The sequence below is a fragment of the Cetorhinus maximus genome, chromosome 14 (assembly GCF_964194155.1).
Source record: "Cetorhinus maximus chromosome 14, sCetMax3.hap1.1, whole genome shotgun sequence".
NCBI lineage: Eukaryota > Metazoa > Chordata > Chondrichthyes > Lamniformes > Cetorhinidae > Cetorhinus > Cetorhinus maximus.
Window position 1 is genome coordinate 16,345,239 of NC_135892.1, and position 24,397 is coordinate 16,369,635.

At 46.4% G+C, this 24,397-nt stretch overlaps 1 protein-coding gene across 1 annotated transcript in view; it reads right to left on the bottom strand.

Moving 5' to 3' along the window:
* slc24a3 (solute carrier family 24 member 3) overlaps nucleotides 1–24,397 on the bottom strand; it is a 369,032-nt gene that overhangs the window by 164,869 nt on the left and 179,766 nt on the right. The window contains exon 3 of the mRNA XM_078556574.1: nucleotides 13,210–13,286. Within this exon, the coding sequence (XP_078412700.1) occupies nucleotides 13,210–13,286 (77 nt within the window). The remainder of the gene's footprint in view (nucleotides 1–13,209; nucleotides 13,287–24,397) is intronic.

Below are 24,397 nucleotides of genomic sequence, written 5' to 3' on the forward strand. Positions count from 1 at the left end.
GGCCCCTTCCCCGATACGGTCGATAGCGGAAGGGCAGAGGCAAGGTGTGGCCAGTGCCAGGGGGCCAGGAGTTGGCAGAGCCACCATAGAGAGCAGCAGGGAGGAGGAGGAGGGGGTGATGTTACCCTGAGCGGAGGCTGCATTGTCTGTGAAGAAGTTATCTCGACAAGAGTGAGAGGCAGTGCAGGAGAAGGCCCCAAATTTCAAGGGAAATGGTTAGAGGTATCTGTGCCATGGTGAAGGAAGACCTTGCGCCACGATCAGCCGATCCCCATGCCCTGCCTCTTGCCCTCAATTTCTATGTGGCCGGCATCTCTCAATCAGCCATCCACTGGTGCATCAGCACCTTCACCGATTCACTCTCCGCCCAGGTGGGGGCACACAGCAGCTTCCCCACAGGTGTGGCGTCACAAGCACAGAGGACAACCAGCTGTGTCTTCATAGCCAGTTTCCCACAAATTCAAGGAGTGGTGGATTTTACCCACTTCACTGTAAGGTCACCAATGAAGCAGCTGGTGACATTAGAATGGTTTTCCGTTCATGATTTGGTCAACATGCAGGTTGTGTGCAACCACAATAAGGCCTTCCTGCACGTTTGTGTGCCTTCCCAGCGGCCATGGCTCAGTTATTCTGAGGCACTCACACCTGCCACGAATTTTCCAGCCCAGACCCTAGGTCCATGGTTAACGTCTGGGGGACAAAGGATACCCATTAAGGAGGTAGCTGCTGACTCTCTTCAGGCAACCGGAGATGGGACCCCAATGTTTTACAACAATAACCACTTGCAGTCGAGGACTGTCGTCAAGCAGGCTATTGGCCTGTTCAAGATGTGGTTCAGGTGTCCTTGACTGCTTGAGGAGCACTCCAGTACTTGCAAGGGTGTCAAAGATAGTGGTTGTTTGCTGCATGCTCTATACAGTAGAGGGGCATTCACATCAAGCACCAGAGGCTGGCGAAAGATCTATATCATCAGCAGCACTGGAGAAGGAGGAGGGCAGGGAGGTCCCCATGGACTCCAATGGAGATACCACTGAGGGGGAGAGCAATGGAAGACATCCTGAGGGGCAGGCCCAGGTACCCATGCCATGGTCTGACAGGTTGCCAATGTCGCCAGGCACCTCTTAAAACATAGGTGATTCACCTAAGCAACCTTATAGATCTCATTGTACTTCCAGCAGCATGTCCCTGGTGAGCCATTGCCATGTAAGTGCCCATTAACATCGATGCTGCACATCTTCCAGGAGATGCCAATCCCAACAATAGAGAATGCCAACAGCAACCCCCGTTGACATTCAATGTCATCTGCGTGACTGAAACCCGCACCCATCACCACACCATTGTCCAGATTGACCTTGAGATGCCCTCTAAAAGCTGGGCCTTCAGTTGTATGTTAGAGGCTGGCAACTAACCGCCTCAACTCGTGTCCAGCCAAAGCCTGCCCACCATTTCAGAGAGATTAGAAGCAGTGTGAGTTGAGACACAGGACCTGCAGATATGAGTGCAAGGGCCAACAAAAATGCAGCGATTGGGTGCTATGCAGGACAAAGCCACACGTGTGCTCGCCATACCATCTGCCATCACCACCCACCACCAGTGCATAGTGGCATCTATAACATGCAGTGCCGCAACTCACCAAGGCTCCTTGTCAATCCACAGCCTTTTACCACAGGGAGGTCCAACACAAGCAAAGCTTCGCTGAAGGTAACTTAACATCCTGACCTTGGAGGGGCCGGCACTGTGGAACACTCAAGTGCGTCTCACTGCCTTCCGCACACCACTCAGGGCGGAACGACACCGGATCAGCTGCATCTTCTTTAAGAAGTTGGGATCATCACAATTTCCTCAAATGCACATACTTGATGGACAACAAAATGTTGGGATGGCCTGCAACATCCTTAGCGGGCTAAAACCTTCTGTGAACATCTGGATGAAGCCTCAGTCTTCCACTACGGGCCAGCCTGGTCACGCAGGGACCTACCCACAGCTGTGGGCTCTGCCTTCCTGCAGGGGCAGCTGTTGTCACTGGGACATGTACCACAGACAAGGGCTCTGGCTCTGGAGACGCAGTAGATGGTGAGGGTGCTGAAATGTTGTCATCTCCTCCCTCTTTTCACTGGAGGAAGAACACACTGGTAAAAGCATAAAAAATGTTGTCAGGAGTCACTCCCTTGCCACCAGCCACAAAAGTGAGAGTTGGACAGGGGTTTTTGGCTCCGGTTAGAAACCAGCATTGGGTTTCAGCAGCCAAAATCGGCAAACACATTCAAGCAGCTATTTAATTGCCAAATTTAATTTGTTCGTTCCTAATCAAAGCTTTGTGTAAGGTCTTTCTTTGGGTATTTGCAACTTTCTCTCCATTCAGACTGCCTCCGATTTGATCTGCAGTTCTCCTTTAGGGCAGAGAGTGGAGGACAGGGAGTAACCGATTCCTATTCTGCTTTCCCAATTTTGTCCCGTCACCATAGCGTTTGCCTGCCTGGCTGAAGGAAATGTCTGCCCGTTTCCTGGTACCTGTTAATGCTCCATTTCCAGTTATGCAGCCTTTGCATAGTCAGTGAATCTGTTCTGATGTAACAGGATCAATGTTAAATGTAAAGTGGTTGTAACAACAGGCCCCACCATATGCCCACCCTCTGCACTGAACGTTATGTGAAATTCCTTACAGTAGGGTGGAGATTCAGTCGTCAGTGAGGGTGGAAAGTGGCGCTAGTTTCAATTTACCTGCTAGTTCACGGGTGAGAGGCATTAACCCAATCTTGATGCATGGAATAAGCACCTTCTCTCAATTAGCTGAGGGGAGGCAATGGCGTATTGGCACTGTCGCTGGACCAGAGATCCAGGGTAATGTGCTGGGGACCCGGGTTCGAATCCTGCCACGGCAAATGGTGGAGTTTGAATTTAATAAAAATCTGGAATTCAAAGTCTAATGGAGTCATAGGTGACTACAGCACAGAAAAAGGCCCTTCGTCCCATTGAGTCTATGCTGATCAAATAAGTACCTAACTATTCTAATCCCATTTTCCAGCACAAGGCCCATAGCCTTGTATGCCATGGCATTGCAAGTGCACATCCAAATACTTCTTTCAGGCAGTGAGTTCCAGATTCCCACCACCCCCTGGGTGAAAAAATTCTTCCTCACATCCCCTCTAAACCTCCTGCCCACTACTGGGAATCTATGCCCCCTGGTTATTGATCCCTCCACCAAGGGCAAAAGTTCCTTCCTATCTATGCCCCTCATAATTTTCTACACCTCAATCATGTCCCCCCTCAATCTCCTTTGCTCCAGGGAAAATAACCCCAGTCTATCCGATCTCTCCTCATAACTAAAACTCTCCAGTCCAGGCAACATCCTGGTAACTCTCCTCTGCACTCTCTCTAGTGCAATCACATCCTTCCTATAATGCAGATTCCAGAACTGCACGCAATACTCTAGCTGTGGCCTAACCAGCGTTTTATACAGTTCCAGCATAACCTCCCTGCTCTTATATTCTACACCTCGGCTAATAAAGGCAAGTATCCCATATGCCTTCTTAACAACCTTATCTACCTGTCCCGCTACCTTAAGGGACCGGTGGACATGCACACCAGGGTCCCTCTGATCCTCGGTGCTTCCCAGGGTCCTACCATTCATAGTGTATTCCCATGCCCTGTTTGTCCTGCCCAAGTGCATCACCTCACACTTATCCGGATTAAATTCCATTTGCTACTGATCAGTCCATCTGACCAGCCCGTCTATATCCTCCTGTAATCTAAGGCTATCCTCCTCACTATTTACCACCCCACCAATTTTTGTGTCATCCACGAACTTACTGATCAACCCTCCTACATTCAAGTCTAAATTGTTTATATATACCACAAACAGCAAGGGACCCAACACCAATCCTTGTGGAACTCCACTGGACACAGGCATCCAGTCACAAAAACACCCCTCGACCATCACCCTCTACTTCCTGCCACTCAGCCAATTCTGGATCCAATTTGCCAAATTGCCTTGGATCCCAATGGCTCTTACCTTCGTTATCAGTCTCCCATGTGGGACCCTATCAAAAGCCTTGCAAAGTCCAATGTCAAATTTTTTGCCCTCATCTACACACCTGGTCACCTCTTTGAAAAATTCAATCAAATTGGTCAGACATGACCTCCCCTTAACAAAACCATGCTGACTGTCCTTGATTAATCCCTGCCTCTCCAAGTGTAGATTAATTTTGTCCCTCAGAATTGCTTCCAATAGTTTCCCCACCACTGAGATTAGACTGACTGGCCTGTAGTTCCCTGATTTATCCCTTCCTCCCTTCTTGAATAACGGTACCACATTGGCTGTCCTCCAGTCCTCTGGCACCTCTCCTGTGGCCAGAGAGGTATTGAAAATTATTGCCAGCGCCCCTGCTATCTCCTCCCTTGCCTTACTCAACAGCCTGGGATACATTTCATCCGGGCCTGGAGATTTATCTACTTTTAAGCCTGCCAGACCACTTAGAACCTCCTCCCTTTCTATGATAATTTCTTTCATTATATCACAGTCCTTCTGCCTGATTTCCATACCCACATCGTCCCTCTCACTTGTGAACACCGACACAATGTATTCATTTAGAACCCTACCTACATCTTCCGGCTCCACACACAAATTACCACCATGGTCCTAATGGGCCCTATTATTTCCCTAGTTATCCTCTTACTCTTAATGTACTTGTAAAATAACTTTGGATTTTCCTTTATTTTACCTGCCAATGTTTTTTCATGCCCCTTTTTTGCTCTCCTAATTTCCTTTTTATGTTCCCCCCTACACATTCTATACTCCTCTAGGGCTTCCGCTGTTTTGAGCCTTTGGTATCTGCCGTAAGCCTCCCTTTTTCTCTTTATCCAATCTTTTATATCCCTCGACATCCAGGGTTCCCTGGATTTGTTGGTCTCACCCTTTGTCTTTACTGGAATATGTTGGCCCTGTACCCTTCCTATTTCCTTCTTGAATGAGTCCCACTGCTCAGATGCAGATTTATCTAAAAGTAGCTGCTCCCAGTCCACTCTGGCCAAATCATATCTGATCTTATTAAAATCGGCCTTCTCCCAAGTTAGAACTCTGATTTCTGGCCCATCCTTGTCCTTTTCCATAACAACCTTGAATCTAACAGAGTTATGATCACTGTCTGCAAAATGCTCCCCCGCTGATACCTCTACCACTTGCCCAGCTTCATTCCCTAAAATTAAATCCAGAACCGTCCTCTCTCTTGTAGGACCTTCTACATACTGGCTTAAAAAGCTCTCCTGGATGCATTTTAAGAATTCCGCTCCCTCTAAACCTATCACACTATGATTAACCCAGTTAATGTTGGGGAAGTTGAAATCCCCCACTATTACTATCCTATTATTTTTACATTTCTCTGAAATTTGCCTACATATCTGCTCTTCTATTTCTCTCCGACTGTTTGGGGCCTATAGTACACTCCCAACAATGTGATTGCTCCTTTTTTGTTTTTCAGTTCTACCCATATGGCTTCATTTGAGGAGCCTTCTAAGATGGTCATCCCTCCTTACTGCTGTAATTGATTCCTTGATCAATATTGCGATACCCCCTCCTCTTTTACTTCCCTCCCTGTCTTGCCTGAAGACCCTATATCCTGAAATATTGAGCTGCCAATCCTGCCCCTCTCTCAACCATGTCTCTGTGACAGCAATGACATCATACTTCCATGTGTTAATTTGTGCCCTCAACTCATCTGCCTTATTGTCAGACTTCTTGCATTAAAATAAATACCATCCAACCTTGCCAAACTCCCTTATGCCTTAGCTAGCCGATAATTTCTATGCCTTCCAGACTCACTTGCTCTCTCTTCTAATTTTGGCTGTGCATCTCCCCCTGCTGAACCTCCTCTCAGGATCCCACCCCCCTGTCAAGTTAGTTTAAACCCTCCCCAACAGCACTGGCAAACTTCCCCGCAAGGATGTTGGTCCCATTCCGGTTCAGGTGCAGCGCGTCCGCCTTGTACAGGTCCCTCTGCCCCCAGAAACGGTCCCAATGTCCCAGAAATCTAAAGCCCTCCCTCCTGCATCACCTCTCCAGCTACACATTCATCTGGACTAACCTCATATTTCCATACTCACTAGCGTGTGGCACTGGAAGTAATCCAGAGATTACTACCTTTGAGATCCTGTTTTTAAATCTGTTTCCTAGCTCCCCAAATTCTGCTTGCATGACCCCATCCCTCGTTCTACCTATGTCGTTGGTACCAATATATACCACGATCTCTGTCTGTTTTCCCTCCTCCTTTAGAATGCCCTGCAGCTGTTCAGTGACATCCTTGACCCTGGCACCAGGGAGGCAACATACCATCTTGGAGTCATGTCTAAGTGACAAGTAACTTGCCACACAAGTGTCAGGCAATGACCAGCTCCAACGAGAGAGAACCTAACCATCCCCCCCTTGACACTGAATGGCATTACCATCACTAAATCCCCCACTATCAACATCCTAAGGGTTACCATTGACCAGAAGCTGTACTGGACTAGCCATATAAACACCGTGGCTACAAGAGCAGGACACAGGCTAGGAATCGTGGACCGGGTAACTCACCTCCTGACTCCCCAAAGCCTGTCCACCATCTACAAGGTACAAGTCAGGAGTGTGATGGAATACTCCCCACTTGCCTGGATGAGTGCAACTCCAACAACATTCAAGAAGCTCGACACCGTTCAGGACAAAACGGCATTCTCTATTCACTCCCTCCACCACCGACGCACAGTAGCAGCAGTGTGTACCATCTGCAAGATGCACTACAGGAATTCACCAAGGCTCCTTCAACAGCACCTTCCAAACCCATGACCACTACCATCTAGAAGGACAAGGACAGCAGATAACATGGGAACATCACCACATGGAAGTTCCCCTCCAAGCCACTCACCATCCTGACTTGGAAATATATCGCCGTTCCTTCACTGTCGCTGGGTCAAAATCCTGGAACTCCCTTCCTAACAGCACTGTGGGTGTACCCACACCACAGGGACTGCAGCGGTTCAAGAAGGCAGCTCACCACCACCTTCCCAAGGGGCAATTAGGGATGGGCAATAAATGCTGGCCCAGCCACATCCTGTGAATGAATTAAATTAAAAAATTGCTCCTATTACCTGGTGTATATATGCACAAATCACTGAAGGCGGCAGAACAGGTTTAGAGACTGGTTAATAAAGCATAGAAATCCTGGGCTTTATAAATAGGCGAATAGGGTACAAAAGCAAGGAAGTTATGTTAAACTTGCATAAAAGCCTGGTTTGGCCTTCGGTGGAGTGCTGCATCCAGTTCTGCACGGCACTATACCAAAGTTGTGATGGCATTAGAGAGGGTTCAGAAAAGATTCACAAGAATGGTTCCAGAGATGTGGAACTTCAGTTATGTAGATAAATTGGAGAAACTGGGGGCTGTTTTCCTTACAGAAGCGAAGGTTGAGAGGAGATTTGGTGGAGCTGTTCAAAATCATGAGGTGTGTGGACAGATTCGATAGGGAGAAACTGTTCCCACTGGCGGCAGGGTCAAGAACCAGAGGGCACAGATCTAAAGTGACCGGAAAGAGAAGCAATGGCGACGTGAGGAAAAGTCCTTTTTACGCAGCGGGTGGTTAGGGTCTGGAATGCTATGCCTGAGTGTGGGGAGGAAGCTGAGCCAATTGTGCTTTCAAAAGGGAATTGGATCATTACCTGAAGAGAAAACAAAAATGCAGGGCTATGGGGAAAGTGTCAGTGGAGTGGGACTAGCTGAGTTGCTCTTGCAGAGGGCCGGCACAGATACGATGGGCCAAATGGCCTCCTGCAGTGCTCGAACCATTCTATGCCTAAAGATAACGTCTCAATTGGGATGAAGACTGGAAATTTTCCTGGTTGAGACTTGTGAGGAAGGTTGGAAATAGAGAATGCCAAGAGTGTCGGAACTGTGGCCTGTGGACCACATGTGAGCCTGAGGCCCTGGTAAATCAGTCCTGCTTGCACTTATTTTTTATTTGCTGGTTTGCTATGTTTGTCATCTGTGGATCTGGATCTTTGGCAGAGGTTGTTTTAGTACTTCTCATCTCAGTGAGAAAAAAATCCAAAATCAAAAAGTCAACATTTATCAGCTTCAGCATGTTAGATTTAATTTTAGAGATTCAATTTTAACTGCCCATGCCATTGTGGAAATGGGGTGGGGAAGGGAGGGGGCAGAGGGCTATTAAAATGAAGCAGCGGGTCATATACCCACTCTGTCCCTGCTCCAATCTAGCCGACTGTAATCTTAAATTTCAGGCTGCAAAGATGCCTATCGGAACCAGCGAAGTCCTTCTTCAAATATATAAATCGGGCTCCGCTGACATCATCAGGGCCTGACCGCTGTTGTTATTCGAGGCCTGAGCAAGGTAGCAGCGGCAGCCCTCCTAGACCAGGGCAAACTAGGGCCATCGACAGCCAGAGCTTTGTGGCCTTCAGAGACCAAGGGCTAGATTTGCCCTGAGGGCTTCTGAACCCCTCTGTCAAACGTGGCCCAGAAGACCTCACAGTGTGGGGAAGTGTCACTCAGCTGTGATTTGACCAATCAGTGGCCAGAGGGCTGGCTCACCACATGGGCTCTTGGAGCTGAAAGACCGATAAGAGGCCCTCCAACTTGGCAGCAGCAGCAGGATGCAATGGAGGGTAAGTAAGGGAGAGGGGGGCTTCAAAATGGAGGTGTCCTCCCTCGGCCACCTTTTCAAACTGAAAGTAAAAACAGCCTTTGCATCTGGGCCACCGCTGCTGATGGTGGTGGGGGCGGGGCAGGGGGGGAAATCGAGCAACCCCACAGGGCAATTGCTGTTCCAGCCAGGCAGGCAAAGTCAGCCTCTAGGTCTGCCTGGAATGCTGGCCCCCTAGTCAGCCGTCAGGAGGCCACACCCAGGCAGCCAAACCGTTCCCGCCTCCTCTGGGTACTTGGAGGCCAATAGGAAAATCAGTCGGCCTCCATTAACGGGCCTCGATATGCTTCTCACTGGGTCAGTTGGCTACCTCATGCTTGCAGGTAAGCCCTGCTGCCCCTATCACCCCCCCACCCCTCCCCCCCACAGTCATGCCGTCTCCAGGGAGCTGGCCCGGGGGAGTGATGGAGCTGGGGCATGGGGATGCAGGCTGGCAACGTGACATTTCGCACCTGCTCTCACCTCCGTTCCCGGCCCCACGCAGCAGGGGCTAAATATCCAGCCCCAAACACTCGGACACCCACCCCACCCCGCCCTACTCTTCTGGAGTTGGAACAGAAATGCACAGTGGGAGATGCTTTGCCTTGTACGTGGCCCATGGTAACTCTGAGCTGGGAATGTTTAAGGCTGACTGCAAAAATGAGTGCTTCAAAAATGTGTCATTATCTTTCACTTAAATATGAACCAAAAATCAGCAATCATCACATTTCGCCAGGATGCATGCAGAGGGGCTTCCTGCAGCTATACACAATGAGCCCTAATTTTTTAATTTTACGCCTGATTGTGATGAAGCAGTTTCAACTCAATGCCACTGAGCAGCGCAGTTTAATTACTTTGAGTTGTAAACGAGGCAAAGGCTCTACTTCAGGTGGGAATGTAGGACATTTATAAATTTTAATCAATGGGTAAACAAGTGCAATCAGCGTCAAATAGGGGATTTACTGCATGGGTAAAAAACGCGGAGTGCGAGGCAGAATTCCAAAGAAACGTGCACAGCTCAGCCTAGGTCACAGGCCCCGCCCGCCTAGAATTTGGCTGGAATTAACCATAAGGGTAACAGTATAACACTCGGAGCTATAAGGAGATGCATCACCAATAACGAAATGCTCTGAATTCACTTCCTCCCGGTTTATAAGAGTGCAAAGCAGAACAACATCAATTAAGTCACCTCCTGCAAACTTACTGGGCCAGATTTTCCCCAACAGCGGGGAATATTGAGGTGTCCGCCTCTATCGTGCTTTAGGAGCCTGAGGAAGTCCTGACACCTATATACAGTGCTGTAATCGCCTGGAAAGTTTAAGCTTCTGATGGGCTGATTTACACTGCCCGGGGCCCTCTGAGAATGTCTCGTACACTGATCTCAGTGTCGGAGGCTTGGGCTAGATACACGCCACCTGGATACATCTCCTAGAACTGTTACGCTGTTTTATCTCTGGTATAACTCGGTGATTAACAGGGTAACTTATCCCACCAGCCCCCATGTGCTGCCTTAACGAGCCTTGGACGAGTCATTCGGACTCGAAACGTTAACTGTGCTCCTCTCCGCAGATGCTGTCAGACCTGCTGAGTTTTTCCAGGTGTTTTTGTTTTTGTTTCGGATTTCCAGCATCCGCAGTTTTTTGCTTTTATCTTGGATGAGACAATTGGCCTTCACTGTTCCCGGTTTAACGTGAACCCTGAGTGGTGGCTTAACAACAATCCAGTTCATGTGGTGTGAATACACATCCTCAGTGTCCAGAAGGGAAAAAACAATAGTAAGAACTGGGAAATAAGAGTCCTGGTCTGATCTGGTCTTGTATACCTTAAAATGAAAGGCCAGTTCGGACCAGTACTCTTATTTCCCAGTTTTCACTCTTTTTTATTTTAATGCCCAAATCCACTAGGATGGCTTCACTGAAGTGAACACAACACTTCAGTTTAACTCATTCCCAAATCCTTTCCAAGAAGATGCGGAAAAAGATCAAAAAATCCTGACGTGTGACAGTGGGCCTGGAGGTTCAGGTTATTGCACGAGAGACATAAAGAAAGATAGTCGCACAAACGAGAGCTCCAAACGCTTGAACCAGAACAGCTATTAACCAATGACCTCCATTGTTGTTGTGGAAGTGTCAGTCATTCCTGTCTCATGGTTTGATGGAGAACATGTTGCGAAGTTAAACATTTTATTAGAACTGTACCTCCCACAAGTTGATCACACACTGGTACGAATCACAGCCAAAATTCAGCCACCAACCTTTTAACCCACACCCAAGCTCCAGTTGCCTCATCACCCCGGCTCTCACAGACCTGCACCAGTAGCTGGCCTCCCAACACGAATGAATTTAAAATCCTCATCTTCAACTCCGAATCCCTCCACAGCCTTATCCGACCTCTCCCACTCCCTTCCACCTAATCCTTTCCTAATTCAGGCCCTCTCTTCATTCCTCCCACCTGTCACTTCATGATCGATGGAGTAACCTTTAGCTGCCACAGCCCTACTCCCCAGAAACTCTTTCCATAAACCCATCTGTCTCTCTGCATCTCATTTCTACCTTGAAACATTTTCCTAAAGCACAGCTTTTTGGCAGAGCTTCCACTCGCCCTTCCCAACCCTCTCACCATTCCTTTGATTTGTTTAGTGACTTTCCTCCTCCTTTACGAGGGTAGGTATTCTGCATTAAAGGCACAGTCCGGATACAAGTAGCTGTTGGTGGGTGCACTGAATCAGCCTCGACAACAGTGAAGGGACAAATTAACCACGTTTCTCACTCTCGATTAGTACTTCTACTGGGAACTGTGTGCGCGTGGACTTTAACTGAGCCTAGGGATAGAATGACTGTGATGCTACTGCCAATGCTGAAATTGCCTCCTTTCATCACTGTCTGAGCTCACACTTTGGAATTGCCAATTGGATTAGTTATCGGAAGGTCAACAACATCTGGGCACCAACATGAATGACCGGCCTCAGGGGAGGACAGGAGGGTAAAATAAATCTGAAAATATATGATTAGCTTCGTTGTCATATGATTCATTAATTTTTCCTCATCTTCAGGCTCAGTCCCTCTTTCAATCTGGTTGCCCAAAGATCTCAATAGTCTGTACTTCGTAAGAGAACATAAATAGTTCAAAAAAAGGATTTCATGGTTAATCATAATTCTGAGTAGCAATCTGATTTTTGAAGGGCTCATTTTAGCCAGACTCTTTCTTGAACAGCATTTCAAATGACATTCCTAAGCAAAGTGGTTATATGAGATTAGAAGAAGATTTCTGCAAACTGCAGACTAGATTGTGTTATGCTAAGACATTTTATTTTTCAGTCCCTGCTCCAAATTCCATTCCTTAGCTACCGACTCCATCCCTCTCCCTGATAACAGTCTGTTTGCAGCCTTTGAGGTCACATTTGATGCCAAGGTGAGCTTCCAACTTCATATTTGCGCCATCACCAAGACCACCTATTTTGACCTCTGTAACATCGCCTGACCTCTCCCACGTCTCAGCTCATTGGCTGCCGAAACCTTCATCCTTGCCTTCGTCACCTCTAGACCCAAAGTCCTCCCCGTTGGTCTCCAACATTCTACCCTCCGTAATCCTGAGGTCATCCAAATTTCTGCTGCCCGTGTCATAGCTCTCACCAAGTCTTGTTCTGCCATCACCTCTGTGCTTGCTGTCCTGAATTGGCTCCTGGACAAACAATGCCCTAACCGTAAAATTCACATTCTGATTTTCAAATCACTCCATGGCTTCGCCCCTCCCTCTCTCTGTAATCTCCTCCAACCCCATAGCTTTCTGAGATATCGGTGTTCATCTAATTCTGGCCTCTTGCGCACCCCCAATTTTAATCACTCCACCATTGGTAGCCATGCCTTCAATTGCTTAGACCATAAGCTCGGGAATACCCTCCCTACACCTCTCTGCCTCTCTATCTCGCTTTCCTTTCTTAAGACAAACCTTACAATCTACCTCTTTGACCAAGCTTTTAGTGTCTGTCCTAATCTTTACTTATATGGCTCAGTGTCATGCTTTGTTTTATAATGCCCGTGAAGTGCTTTGTGACATTTTATTGTGCCATAGAAATACGAGTTGTTGTTGCTACTGAAGACTCAGAATTTTCATCTTTTCACAAGCTGCAATTTTTTTTTACAATAATTTGGAAAGTCATTGAATTTGACTCAAAGTCATCTAAATAACATCAGCAAAGGTTCTATTTAAGTAATTGCTGCTAGAGAATATTACTGTGAGGGAAAGAGAGAGAGAAGGCCTTCAATATTTAGTTATCGCACCCCATATCATTGGTTCTGAAAGTCGCGGGAAGCAGGTTCGCTCGCAACGTGTCCAGTTTGGTTCCACCAGATCAAGTTGCCCAAAACAGAATCCTTTGTTTTTGGCCCTTAGATGTCAATGTGCAGCTGTCAGTGGTTTGCAAAGGTGCTCCCATGCAAGCAGAGGGACATATAACCTGTCAGTATACTCCCTAAATATTTGCATCGGGCAAACGTAGCTTTTCACATTGGGATTGTGGTGTCTAAACGAAGCCGTGACTTACACAGAGCAGATGGAGAGCGATAGCTCCTTGTTTTCTTTCCTTGTTCGTAAAGATGTCATTGGGAAATTCACGAAGAGCTGGAAGAGAAAATCAGCAGGTGAGTTCATTTTACCCAAACGCCATTAAAACAAAAACCCATAAATTCACTGATTTAGCGTGCACGGCTCGGAGAGGAATAGAAAGGGAATGCAGGTTAGAGTTTCAAGGCCGAAGCTGTAGCTCCCTGAGGCACATCTCTGCCCGCTAGGTAGCACAGGATTGAAGTAGCTAACCATTTATCTCTCTCTTCCTGCCCAGCCCCTATTCTGTCAAATAGGCCCCCTGTTAATTCACTCATTTAGCTAGGAAGGAGGCTCAGTGTTCTGACACGCCACAAAACCCACTTTCCACCGACACGAAAGCACAACTCGGGCACGAAGGCCCGAACTGGCTCCCAAGCGAAGCAGCGCGAGTAAAATCGTGACCAAGCAATGCGCCATAAAATACGCCATATGTCTTAGCACACGAGCGTGAAATTTTCCATCGAGGTTTAGCCATCCTTGCAGCTCTTTTCAAGTGAGATTGCCAATTGTTGAATCGTGAATAATTTCCTGCCAAATCCTTGTAAGGTTACACCATTTGATATAAGATTATTCCCCCCCATATTTGACAGAGGACTTGTACAGAGCCCCCAAGGAGGACTGATTTCAGCCTACGGCCTCGGGGTGAAAGGTCAACACACCTATACATCTACCAACCAGGCCCTAACATTCTCTATGTACACAGCAACCTACCAGCTTCCAGCATTGGAATTTAACATTGAAAGGGACCAGAGAAGCTAATTATTGAAAATTGACCATAAGAAGTAGAATGAAAATGTACCTCAAGAAAATGGGCTCCCACCAGATCTCTGTACGGCTCCTCTCATACTCTTGTTAATGGTTATGACTCATTTACAAACCCCTGAATGTGACAATCAGTTGCACGGCAAACTTGTTCCCAATGGTTTTTAATGTGGAATGGATAAAGATCAAGATGGCCACATGGATGCCAGTCAGGATCTGGCAAGCAGGTGCCTCAGTGATCAGTAAGCAAGGTAAATAAACTAAGGTTGCACTCCGAAGCAGAACTCAACGTGGTAGCAGTGCTGCTCAATTTCTTGCCCAGAGTCAAAGAGCAAATGGTAAACTGGAGAATTAGAGCAAATGTCCCCAACGGAAAATGTTAATCTAAAAATAGAAAAGGAACTTGCGTTATTGAGCCTCTGATGGCCTCAGGACATCCCAAAGCACTTTGCAGCCAATTGAGCACTTACATTATTTGTCGGGTTTATCTCAGCAGCCTATTCGTTAGAATTTAAGAGCTGGAAGTAACATTAATAGAAAGAAATGGCAATGGGGGTGGGGAAGGGGTGGACCAGGAGACAATCCAATCGACTAAAGTCAACTTCTGCCTTCTGTGCCTCCGGAATGGATGAGAGGCTGAAGTCTGCAGAATTGATTTTTTTCATGGCAATAAAGCAGACAAATTTAAATAATTATGGTAAGATAAAATGGAATGATTTTGCAATTTTTCCATTTGCCTCTCATAATAGTCGTAGGATGACTGATATTGTGTCCACTATTTAATTATAATGGGGGCCTATCATCAATCTCAGCAGCAGATCCAGATAGAGTTGCCAACTTCCCAGGATTGCCCGAGAGTCTCCATTTCCAAGGCATTGCTTTGATCAAACCTGGGAGGAACAATCATCCGGTCATTCGGAAATAGAGCTTTGAAAAAACAAAATCCTTTCAACGTGTTTATTGACTAGTTATAAAAATATTTGACATGGGAAACAAAGGCTGTTTGACTGCCAGTCAAGAATCATTGAGCACCAGTGGCACCGTTGCCGCGAGGGCGGCCATTGCTGACGGGGATCTGTGCCAACAACATACACCAGCAACTTAATACAACCCACACGCTTCACTTTCCCTCACCACGGGTGTTATCCCTAGAGACCTGTTTCAAGTCATTCCCACCGACATTGGGAGCACAGTCACCAACTAGAAAGGACTTTAATCAAGAATTGAGACCCCCGCTAAATCCTGAAAGAAGTGATGTTGCCCTTTAAGTGGTGAGTCCATTGTGTCAAATACTGGTTAGATATCGGTTACCGTTTCATTCAAAAGAAATGGCAATAGAAACAAAATAGGAAAGGAAAGGGGGGGGCAAACGAAGGTCACTAGAGGTAAAGAGATTTAAGTGGCAACTATGTAATGGGAGAAAATTCTGATAGAGTACAGATTGGTGTTAAAAGAGGTGACTCCTGTGTATAGTGTACTGGAGTGAATATTGGAGGGTACACGAATCTCAGTCAGTATTTCTCCAGTTCTAACCAACAAAAATTAAGCTGAACAAACCAGTTTACCCTTGTATAGGCGTCAGCATTTCATTGCCAATAAAAATAAAAACAGCTTCAGTGTCCTTTGATTTATCTTTGCTCAATGTCCTTCAGAGAAGAAAATTTGCCGTCCTTACCTGGTCCGGCCTACCTGTGGCTCCAGACCTACGGCAATGTGGTCGCCTCTTGACTGACCTCTGAAATGGCCAAGCAAGCCGCTCAGTTGTAGGATGCTGACCGTTACCTGCTCAAGGGGAGTAAGGGATAGGCAATAAACGCTGGGGCCGGTGCCAGCGAAGCTCACACCCCAAGAACGAATGAAGAAATGGGTCGCCAGCCCTCAGGGTTGCCCCGGGCTCTCGAGGAATTGAAGATCAATCTCAGGACAAAACTTTTCAGGGCATTGAAAAACACCGGGCTGAACTTTACGTCCCGGAGGAGGGAACACGCCTGACCTGATCATGCGTAAAATCGGCCGGGTGTCCAGACGCCATCGCTCATGCGCAAGGCTCGGAAACGCGCGCCCGCCAACAATTAAGAGGGCAACTAAGCCCATTAACCGAGCAATCGTCTCCAATTTATCGTGGCCCGTCCCAACCTTACGGTTGGCGGACGGGGCGAATCGGTCGGGCGGCCTTTACATTTTTCATCAAACCTCATCCCAAGGGCGGGATGGAATTTCCGTTATGTGAAACAAATTAAAAATAAATATCTACGGACAGCATTTTCTCAGCTTTATTTTCAGGCGATTGATTGTGACGGACGTATTTTGTTTTTTTTGCAGCTTTTTAAAACTTTATTTCAGCTTTTGCAGGTCTGCAGCTCCCCGAGGCAGCTGTCTGCCTTTCTCGCTGCGTCATCGCCCGCCCTCTTCCCGCTCCCGCCCTCGCTGGCTGGCTGGACGTTAATTGGTCAGCCGGCCTGTAATCATGGCCGGGGGCCGATTGGGGTCAGGGGGCGCTCCTGGACCCGCCAATCGGGTGCGTCCGCCAAAGGTAGAATTCAGGCCATAGTGATTTCTCTCTCAATTTCTTTGATTCTTTGAATAGTTTTGAATTTTAGTTAGGGGGAACACTGGAGATGGGTTTAAAAAGCTGAGAGTGAGGAATCATTTGGACCGTGGCCATGGTGGTGGGTGGGGAGGGGTGGGGGGACAGTTGGAGGCTGGGAGGTCCTATTTCAAAACTTCCAGGCACATATCCAACCAGAATTGGCAACCATATCCTTGCTGCAGCTCAGGTTTTTTTATTGCAAGGATTTTTCTTTGAGTCTTAGTTTTTTATACTAAAATAGAGAAAAAAGCAATAAATCTTTCCAGCCAGTCATGGGTGGTGAAAGTACAAATCACTGCGATATTACCCAATGTAGAATGAACTCAGCATGATTTATAAGCACTGTGAAGGGTTGTGGAAGACTTAGTCACAGCAACATGTTGCCTCCTTAACTTTATTTACTTGAATCACCAACCCCTTGGAGGCAAAGGCCATATAAGAAGAAAAAGATTATGTCTATTCCTGCCGATTGGCAGATTCGAAACACTGCTTGTGTATAGGCCAAAGGAGATAGCATCTGTTTCATTAAAACTGTTGTCCTTTTCCACATAATATTCCCACTGGCTGTAGCTATCATTTACTCTTCTCCATGTTTCCTAAGTTCTATTTCAGGACACCTCACTGACATAGAAGAAGCAGCGACAGACTTGATAAGGTCTGTCTGCTGTGGTAATGAGACATCCAAACCAGGAAGGTTTGATCTCTGGCCAACTGATCTCATCTTCGAAGCTTGTTGCAGAGCTATGTGTTTGGGCTAGGAAAGAGGGGTGAAGAGATAAATCACCCCAGCTTCGTGTCCCGCGCCCGATCACAATTCAGCAGTCTCAATCTGCTAATAATGGATGGAGGCCATTATAAACTTGAAGGTCAAAAAATCCCCCACAAATGCTGACTCGTCTAGTGTCACATCTTAACCTTTGATGGGTTACTGCCTTCAGAAGAGGGAGAAAAGAACATCGAGAGAAAGGAAAAAAAAAGAAAGCGAGGGAAGATTAAAAATAAACGAGAAACAAATATTAAAACATATACAGAAAAACATCTCGGCAAAGAGCTATTCTTAAATCTCACTCTGCCCTTCCTGAGCACAGTTAGTACATAGAATCAGAATGGTTACAGGGTAGAAGGAGGCTGTCCGGCCCATCGTGTCCATGCTAGCTCTCTGCAAGCTGCAACTCAGCTGGTCCCATCCCCCGCCTTTTCTCTGTAACCCTGACAAATCTGGTCTCTCCATGTAATTCTCCAATGTCCTTTCGAAGGCCTCGATTGACCCTGCCTCCACCACACTCTCAGGCAGAGCATTCCTGATCTCAACCACTTGCTGGGTGAAAAAGCTCTTCCTCATGTCACCCCTGGTTCTTGTGCCAATCGTCGGAAATCCCTGTGCTCTGGTTCGAGACCCACCCACCAATGGGAACCCAGTTCCTCCCCATCAATTCTATCCAGACCTCTCATGATGCTGACCACCTCTATCAAATCTCCTTTCAACCTTCTCCTCACTAAGCTTCTAGAAGAGGAAGAATGGTTCATTTTTAGGCATGATCTTCCATCAGAATCACGTCTCAGTTTGTGTTTTGTGGTGGTGTGACTTTATCGTTAGATTTTAACAGTGATTGAGGGGTCTACCCTAAATGTTAACCTTTCTGTTAGATGATGCTCCCCCCATGCTTTGGAGGGATGGGGCAAGATCACCACAGTCGATCACAAGCACTATGAAGCTCTGTATGGAAAATAGCATGTTCAGAAATAAGGACACAGACAGCTCGTACCTATAAACTGGGTGAATATGAACTGTACTATAAAAAGTTAGGCCTTAAACATGTTGCCATATTTCTTATGTTTCCTTCCTAAATGGAAGATTTTGAACAGGGATAGCAAGCAACATGTTCGCACTATCTAATCATTCCCAGGAATTTTCATTAAACAAACATAATTGAAGAATGTGTACTGGTCACTCTTTATAAGAATGGCTGCCTTAACTGCGCACGCCTGGCTGGTCTCCCATATTCTACCCACCACAAACTGGAGGTCATCTCAATTCCTGTGGTCGCAAACCTACAGTGGCTTCTGGTCAAGCAACATTTTGATTTTTCTTCATCCTGGTTTTCAAATCCCTCCATGGCCTCGGCCTTCTCTACCTTTGTAATCCCCATCCAGCCCCACAACCCTCCAAGATATCGGCGATCAATTCTGGCCTCTTGACCATCCCCAATTTTAACTGCTCCACCATTTGTAGCCTTATTGCCCCCCGTTTTCTAGGCTCTGAGCTCTGGGAGACCCTCCGTAAACCTCTCTGTCTCTGTTTCTCGCCTTCCTCCTGTAAGATATGCCTTAAAACCTCTCCCTTTGACCAAGCTTTTTGTCACCTGACAATATCTCCTTACGTGACTCAGTGTCACATTTTGTTTTATAATGACATATAATACTTAATATTTAACAAGTTACTATTGTTTTATTATTTGTTTTCTGTGAGGCACCTTAGGATGTTTTATCACGTTAAAGGCACTATATAAACACAAGTTGTTTTGTTGGAAACTTATGCTCTTTATTGTTCTCTAACCGAATGTTTTCTTGAACTGAATAGAGTCTATGACAGGACTGACCTTAGGGTTGTTTAGTTAGATTACATTGACTCAAATTTTCCAAACAGTGCTTCAACTGAAAATCTGACCGGTTCCTATTATAGCAAGTCGCAGAGATTGGTTAAGATGCACAAGATAAAATTCTTATTCCTTAGTGCAAAAAAAAAAGGAATCGATTGTAGTGCTGCCCAACAAAAAGGTGCCTGGATAAAAATAGTTTTTCTTGTGCATCATTCATGACTTAAAGGAGACCTAATAGCAAAAGGACCAGGAATGATTTTGAACCTGCAATACTAATCGTCACCATAGAGTTTACAAATGCAGACATCTCAGTTGAAGGGACCATGGCAATACCTACATCGAACATTTCTTAGATGCGGGGAGGGTCCAATTTGTTCCCGTACTAGTTTAGCGACTACAATTTAAAAGAAGCAGTGCAATAGGGTTGCAGTGTTGCTGTGCAAAATGAATGATAAGAGAGCATATACTCAGAACCTTCGTAACAAAATGGCCAACCTGCACTGTGAGTGACGTACCAGACCATTTTTTTTTTCTCGTATTCCTGTTATTATTTTCCTGTATTTTTTTCTTAACCGCATTTTCAAATCAGATTTTAATTCTATCACGCTGCTCTTCAGACTGGAATAGACATTGTTCAATCGTGCAGGAACACGTTTAAATTCAGTTGGTCCAAAGGCACAATGTTGTGGGTTTGTGGGGACTTGGTCTATTCGGGGGAATCGAAACTCCTGCATTAGGTCCCAGTTTTGACAACAAATTTAAAATGGCCAGGGATTGAAAATGCCACCCAACCAAATATTGGGTTGTACATTTGATTTCACAGTGAAAACTTTTGTGAATAAGAAGCCACAATACTCCACGGTGAGGTATTTTCCACACCTTGGTATAAAGGGGCAAAACGAGCATAAACTTGTATTGAGTTGTTAAAAATAGACTGTGAACATAACAGTTGCTGAACTGAGAGGCTGAAATGGCTTAAAGGGACAACTGAGCTTAATTCCCCTTTCCTCTGTGCCATGCAGTACAAACACGTCAAATCCTCAGAACAGAGGCTCTGGGGCCCCACAGTCGCTTCAGCTAAATGTGCACAGTGACAGTCCTGAGACATGAGCTACTAGCTTCACCCAGCACAGTATCATTGCCCACCAGCTAGCTGATACTGAGCAGGCAGCAGCTTGGCAAGTGGGTAGCCAACAATCTGATAGCTGAGTGCCTCAGCGTACACAACTGCGTACGTCAACCAACTAGAAACCAAATGAGGTTGCATTTACCAAATAAACAGGGGATATGTGAAGATTACAGTCACCTTCTCAGTTCTGGCATATTCCTTTATTCCTTCATGGTACGTGGGTGTCGCTGGCAAGGCCAACATTTGTTGCCCATCCCTGATTGTTCTTGAACTGAGTGACTAGCTAGGCCATTTCATGTACAGTTAAGAGTCAACCATATTGCTGTGGGCTGGAGTCACTGGTAGGCCAGACCAGGTAAGGGCGGCAGATTTTCTTCCCCATGTGAAGGTCATTATGTCCCACAAGGACTTTTTAGGTCAACATGTAGAGGGTCCAAAAAGGGACGGCGCAGTGCTGGACCTAATTCTGGGGAATGAAGCCGGACAGGTGGCTGAGGTGGAGGTGGGCGAGCATTTTAGTGATAGCAACCACAACATGGTACAATTTAAGTTTGTTATGGGCAAAGAAATCGACAAGTTGCAAAAAAATATTTTGGATTTTAGTAAAACAAGACAGGATCTGGCCAAGGTAGACTGGGAAAATCTACTTGTGGGGAAATCTACAGAGGAACAGTGGGGGGTGTTCAAAAATGAAATGGGGAGGGTACAGGCTCAACATGTTCCCTCTAGGGTGATAGGAAGGAATAACAAGCCCAGAGAACCATGGATGACCAGAGATATTCAGGATACGATGAGAAGGAAAAGAGAGGCTTTTAGCAGGTACAAGGGGAACAAATCAGCAGAGGCATTAGTGGAGTACAGACAGTGCAGGGTGGAGCTTAAGAAAGCAATTAGGAGAGCAAAGAGGGAATATGAGAAAGCTCTGGCTAGTACAAGTAGGGAAAATCCCAAGATATTCTATAAGTATATCACTGGGAAGAGGATAACCAGGGAAAGAGTGGGGCCCATTAGGGACCAAGGGGGCAATCTATGGGTGGAGCCAGAGGACATCGGTAGAGTGTTGAACGAATACTTCACATCCGTCTTCACCCAAGAGAATGAGGATGAAGGCATCAAACTCAGGGAGAGAGACTGTGAGGTTCTTGAGCAAATTGATATAGGGAGTGACAAGGTACTGGAGGTGTTGGCAGGCTTAAAAGTGGACAAATCTCTGGGTCCAGATGATTTATGTCCCAGACTGCTGAGGGAGGCAAGGGAGGAGATCGCAGGAGCTCTGACCCAAATTTTTAATTCCTCTCTGGCCACGGGGGAGGTGCCAGGGAACTGAAGAACAGCTAATGTGGTTCCGCTATTTAAAAAGGGTTGTAGAGATAAGTCAGGGAACTACAGACCGCTGAGTCTCACGTCAGTGGTAGGGAAACTATTGGAGAAAATTCTGAAGAAGAGAATCTATATACTTGGAGAGGCAAGGCTTGATCAGGGATAGTCAGCATGGCTTTGTCAGAGGGAGGTCGTACCTAACAAATTTGATTGAATTTTTTGAGGAGGTGACCAAGTGTGTAGATGAGGGTAGTGCAGTTGATGTAGTTTATATGGATTTCAGCAAAGCCTCTGACAAGGTCCCACATGGGAGACTTATAAAGAAGGCAAATACACATGGGATACAGGGTAAGTTGATAAGGTGGATTCAAAATTGGCTTAGTTATAGGAGACAGAGGGTGATGACAGAAGGATGCTTTAGTGACTGGAAGCCAGTGTCCAGTGGCGTACCACAGGGATCTGTGCTTGGTCCCCTATTATTTGTCATTTATATAAACGACATAGATGACTATGTGGGGGGTAGGATTAATAAGTTTGCGGATGACACAAAGATTGGCCGGGTGGTTAATAGTGAGGTTGAGTGTCTTGGGCTACAGGAAGATATAAACCGGATGGTCAAATGGGCAGATAAGTGCCAGATGGAACTTAACCCTGAAAAGTGTGAGGTGATACACTTTGGAAAGAGTAATGTGACAAGGAAGTATTCAATGAACAGCATGACACCAGGAAGTTCTGAGGAACAAAAGGACCTTGGCGTGTGTATCCATAGATCTCTGAAGGCGGAGGGGCATGTTAGTGGGGTGGTGAAAAAGGCATATGGGACACTTGCCTTTATCCATCGAGGCATAGATTACAAAAGTAGGGAGGTCATATTGGAGTTGTATAGAACCTTAGTGAGGCCACAGCTGGAGTACTGTGTGCAGTTCTGGTTGCCACATTATAGGAAAGATGTGATTGCACTGGAGGGGGTGCAGAGGAGATTCACCAGGATGTTGCCTGGGATGAAACATTTAAGTTATGAAGAGAGGTTGGATAGACTTGGGTTGTTTTCATTGGAGCAGAGAAGACTGAGGGGCGATCTGATCAAGGTGTACAAGATTATGAGGGGCATGGACAGGATGGATAGGGAGCAGCTGTTCCCCTTAGTTGAAGGGTCAGTCAGGAGGGGACACAAGTTCAAGGTGAGGGGAAGGAGGTTTAGGGGGGATGTGAGGAAAAACTTTTTTACCCAGAGGGTGGTGGTGGTCTGGAATACGCTGCCTGGGAGGGTGGTGGAGACGGGTTGCCTCACATCCTTTAAAATGTACTTGGATGAGCACCTGGCACGTCATCACATTCAAGGCTATGGGCCAAGTGCTGGTAAATGGGATTAGATAGGTCAGGTGTTTCTCGGTGCAGACTCGATGGGCCGAAGGGGCTCTTCTGCACTGTGAGATTCTGTGACATTAATGAACCAGATGGGTTTTTATGACAATCGATGATAGCCTCACTAATGGGGACCATGAAACTAACTGTCAGTTCCAGATTTTAAGAACTGAATTTAAATTCCACCAGCTGCCATGTGGAATTTGAACCCATTAGCCTGGTCTTCTGGATTACAGTGACAATACCACTGCGCCATAGTCTCCCCTTGACACTGTGACCCTGAGGAGATGGCTCCAGAACTGTGTGTGTTGGCTGTCAAGCCCAATACTATTGAAATGGGCTTACAACATGAAACAACATCTTAATTGTACTGGGTGATGCAGTTGGTTGGGACACTCTGTTTTCACCTGTGGCCCTGGACTGACTGCTCACTTACACTTCAGAAACATTTTTAAAAGCTGCATTCATGGGATGTGGGCATCGCTGGCTCAGCCAGTATTTATTGCCCATCCTGAATTGCCCTCCAGAAGGTGGTGGTGAGCTGCCTTCTTGAACTGCTGCAGTCCATGTGGTGTAGATACACCCACAATGCTGTTAAGAAGGGAGTTCCAGGTTTTGACCCAGCAACAGTGAAGGAGCGACGATATATTTCCAAGTCAGGATGGTGAGTGGCTTGGAGGGGAACTTCCAGGTGGTGGTGTTCCCATCTATCTGCTTCCCTTGCTTGCCCTAGGTGGTTGTGGGTTTGGAAGGTGCTGACAAAGGAGCCCTGGCGAATTGCTGCAGTGGATCTTGTGGACGGTATATTGTCTATCCTCGCCCCTGCCTAATCTATCTGCTGCTGAACGAAACCCTCATCCACATACTTCCGTCAGCCCCAGGCTCACTTCTCCAGTGCTGTCCTGGACGGCCTCCCATCCTCCACCTTCTACTGTCTAAAACTCTGCAATGCATATGCTACCCTGCACAAAGTTATACTCATCCATCGCCCCTATCTTCACTGACCTATATTATAGCGCCAGTCACCCAACATTTCAAATTTAACCTTGCTATCCTCATGTTTAAATCCCTTATGGCTTCACCACTTGAGATCTCTTGTAACTTCCTCCAGTTCAAGTCAACCAGTCCTCCAATATCCCATCATGCCAGAGGAATGTTGTATTGTGTGAAATGGCAGGGCAGACAACATTATAATAAGGGCCACTGATTCTGGTAGCAAAATTTTTGCTGAGATTTTGCTAATGTTTTGCTGTCTTCTTCCAAAATGCAACTATAATTTACCGGTACCATAGTGTAGTGGTTACTCTACTTGACTAACAATCTCAAAGAATGGGAGTTCAAATCCCACTAGGGCGACTGG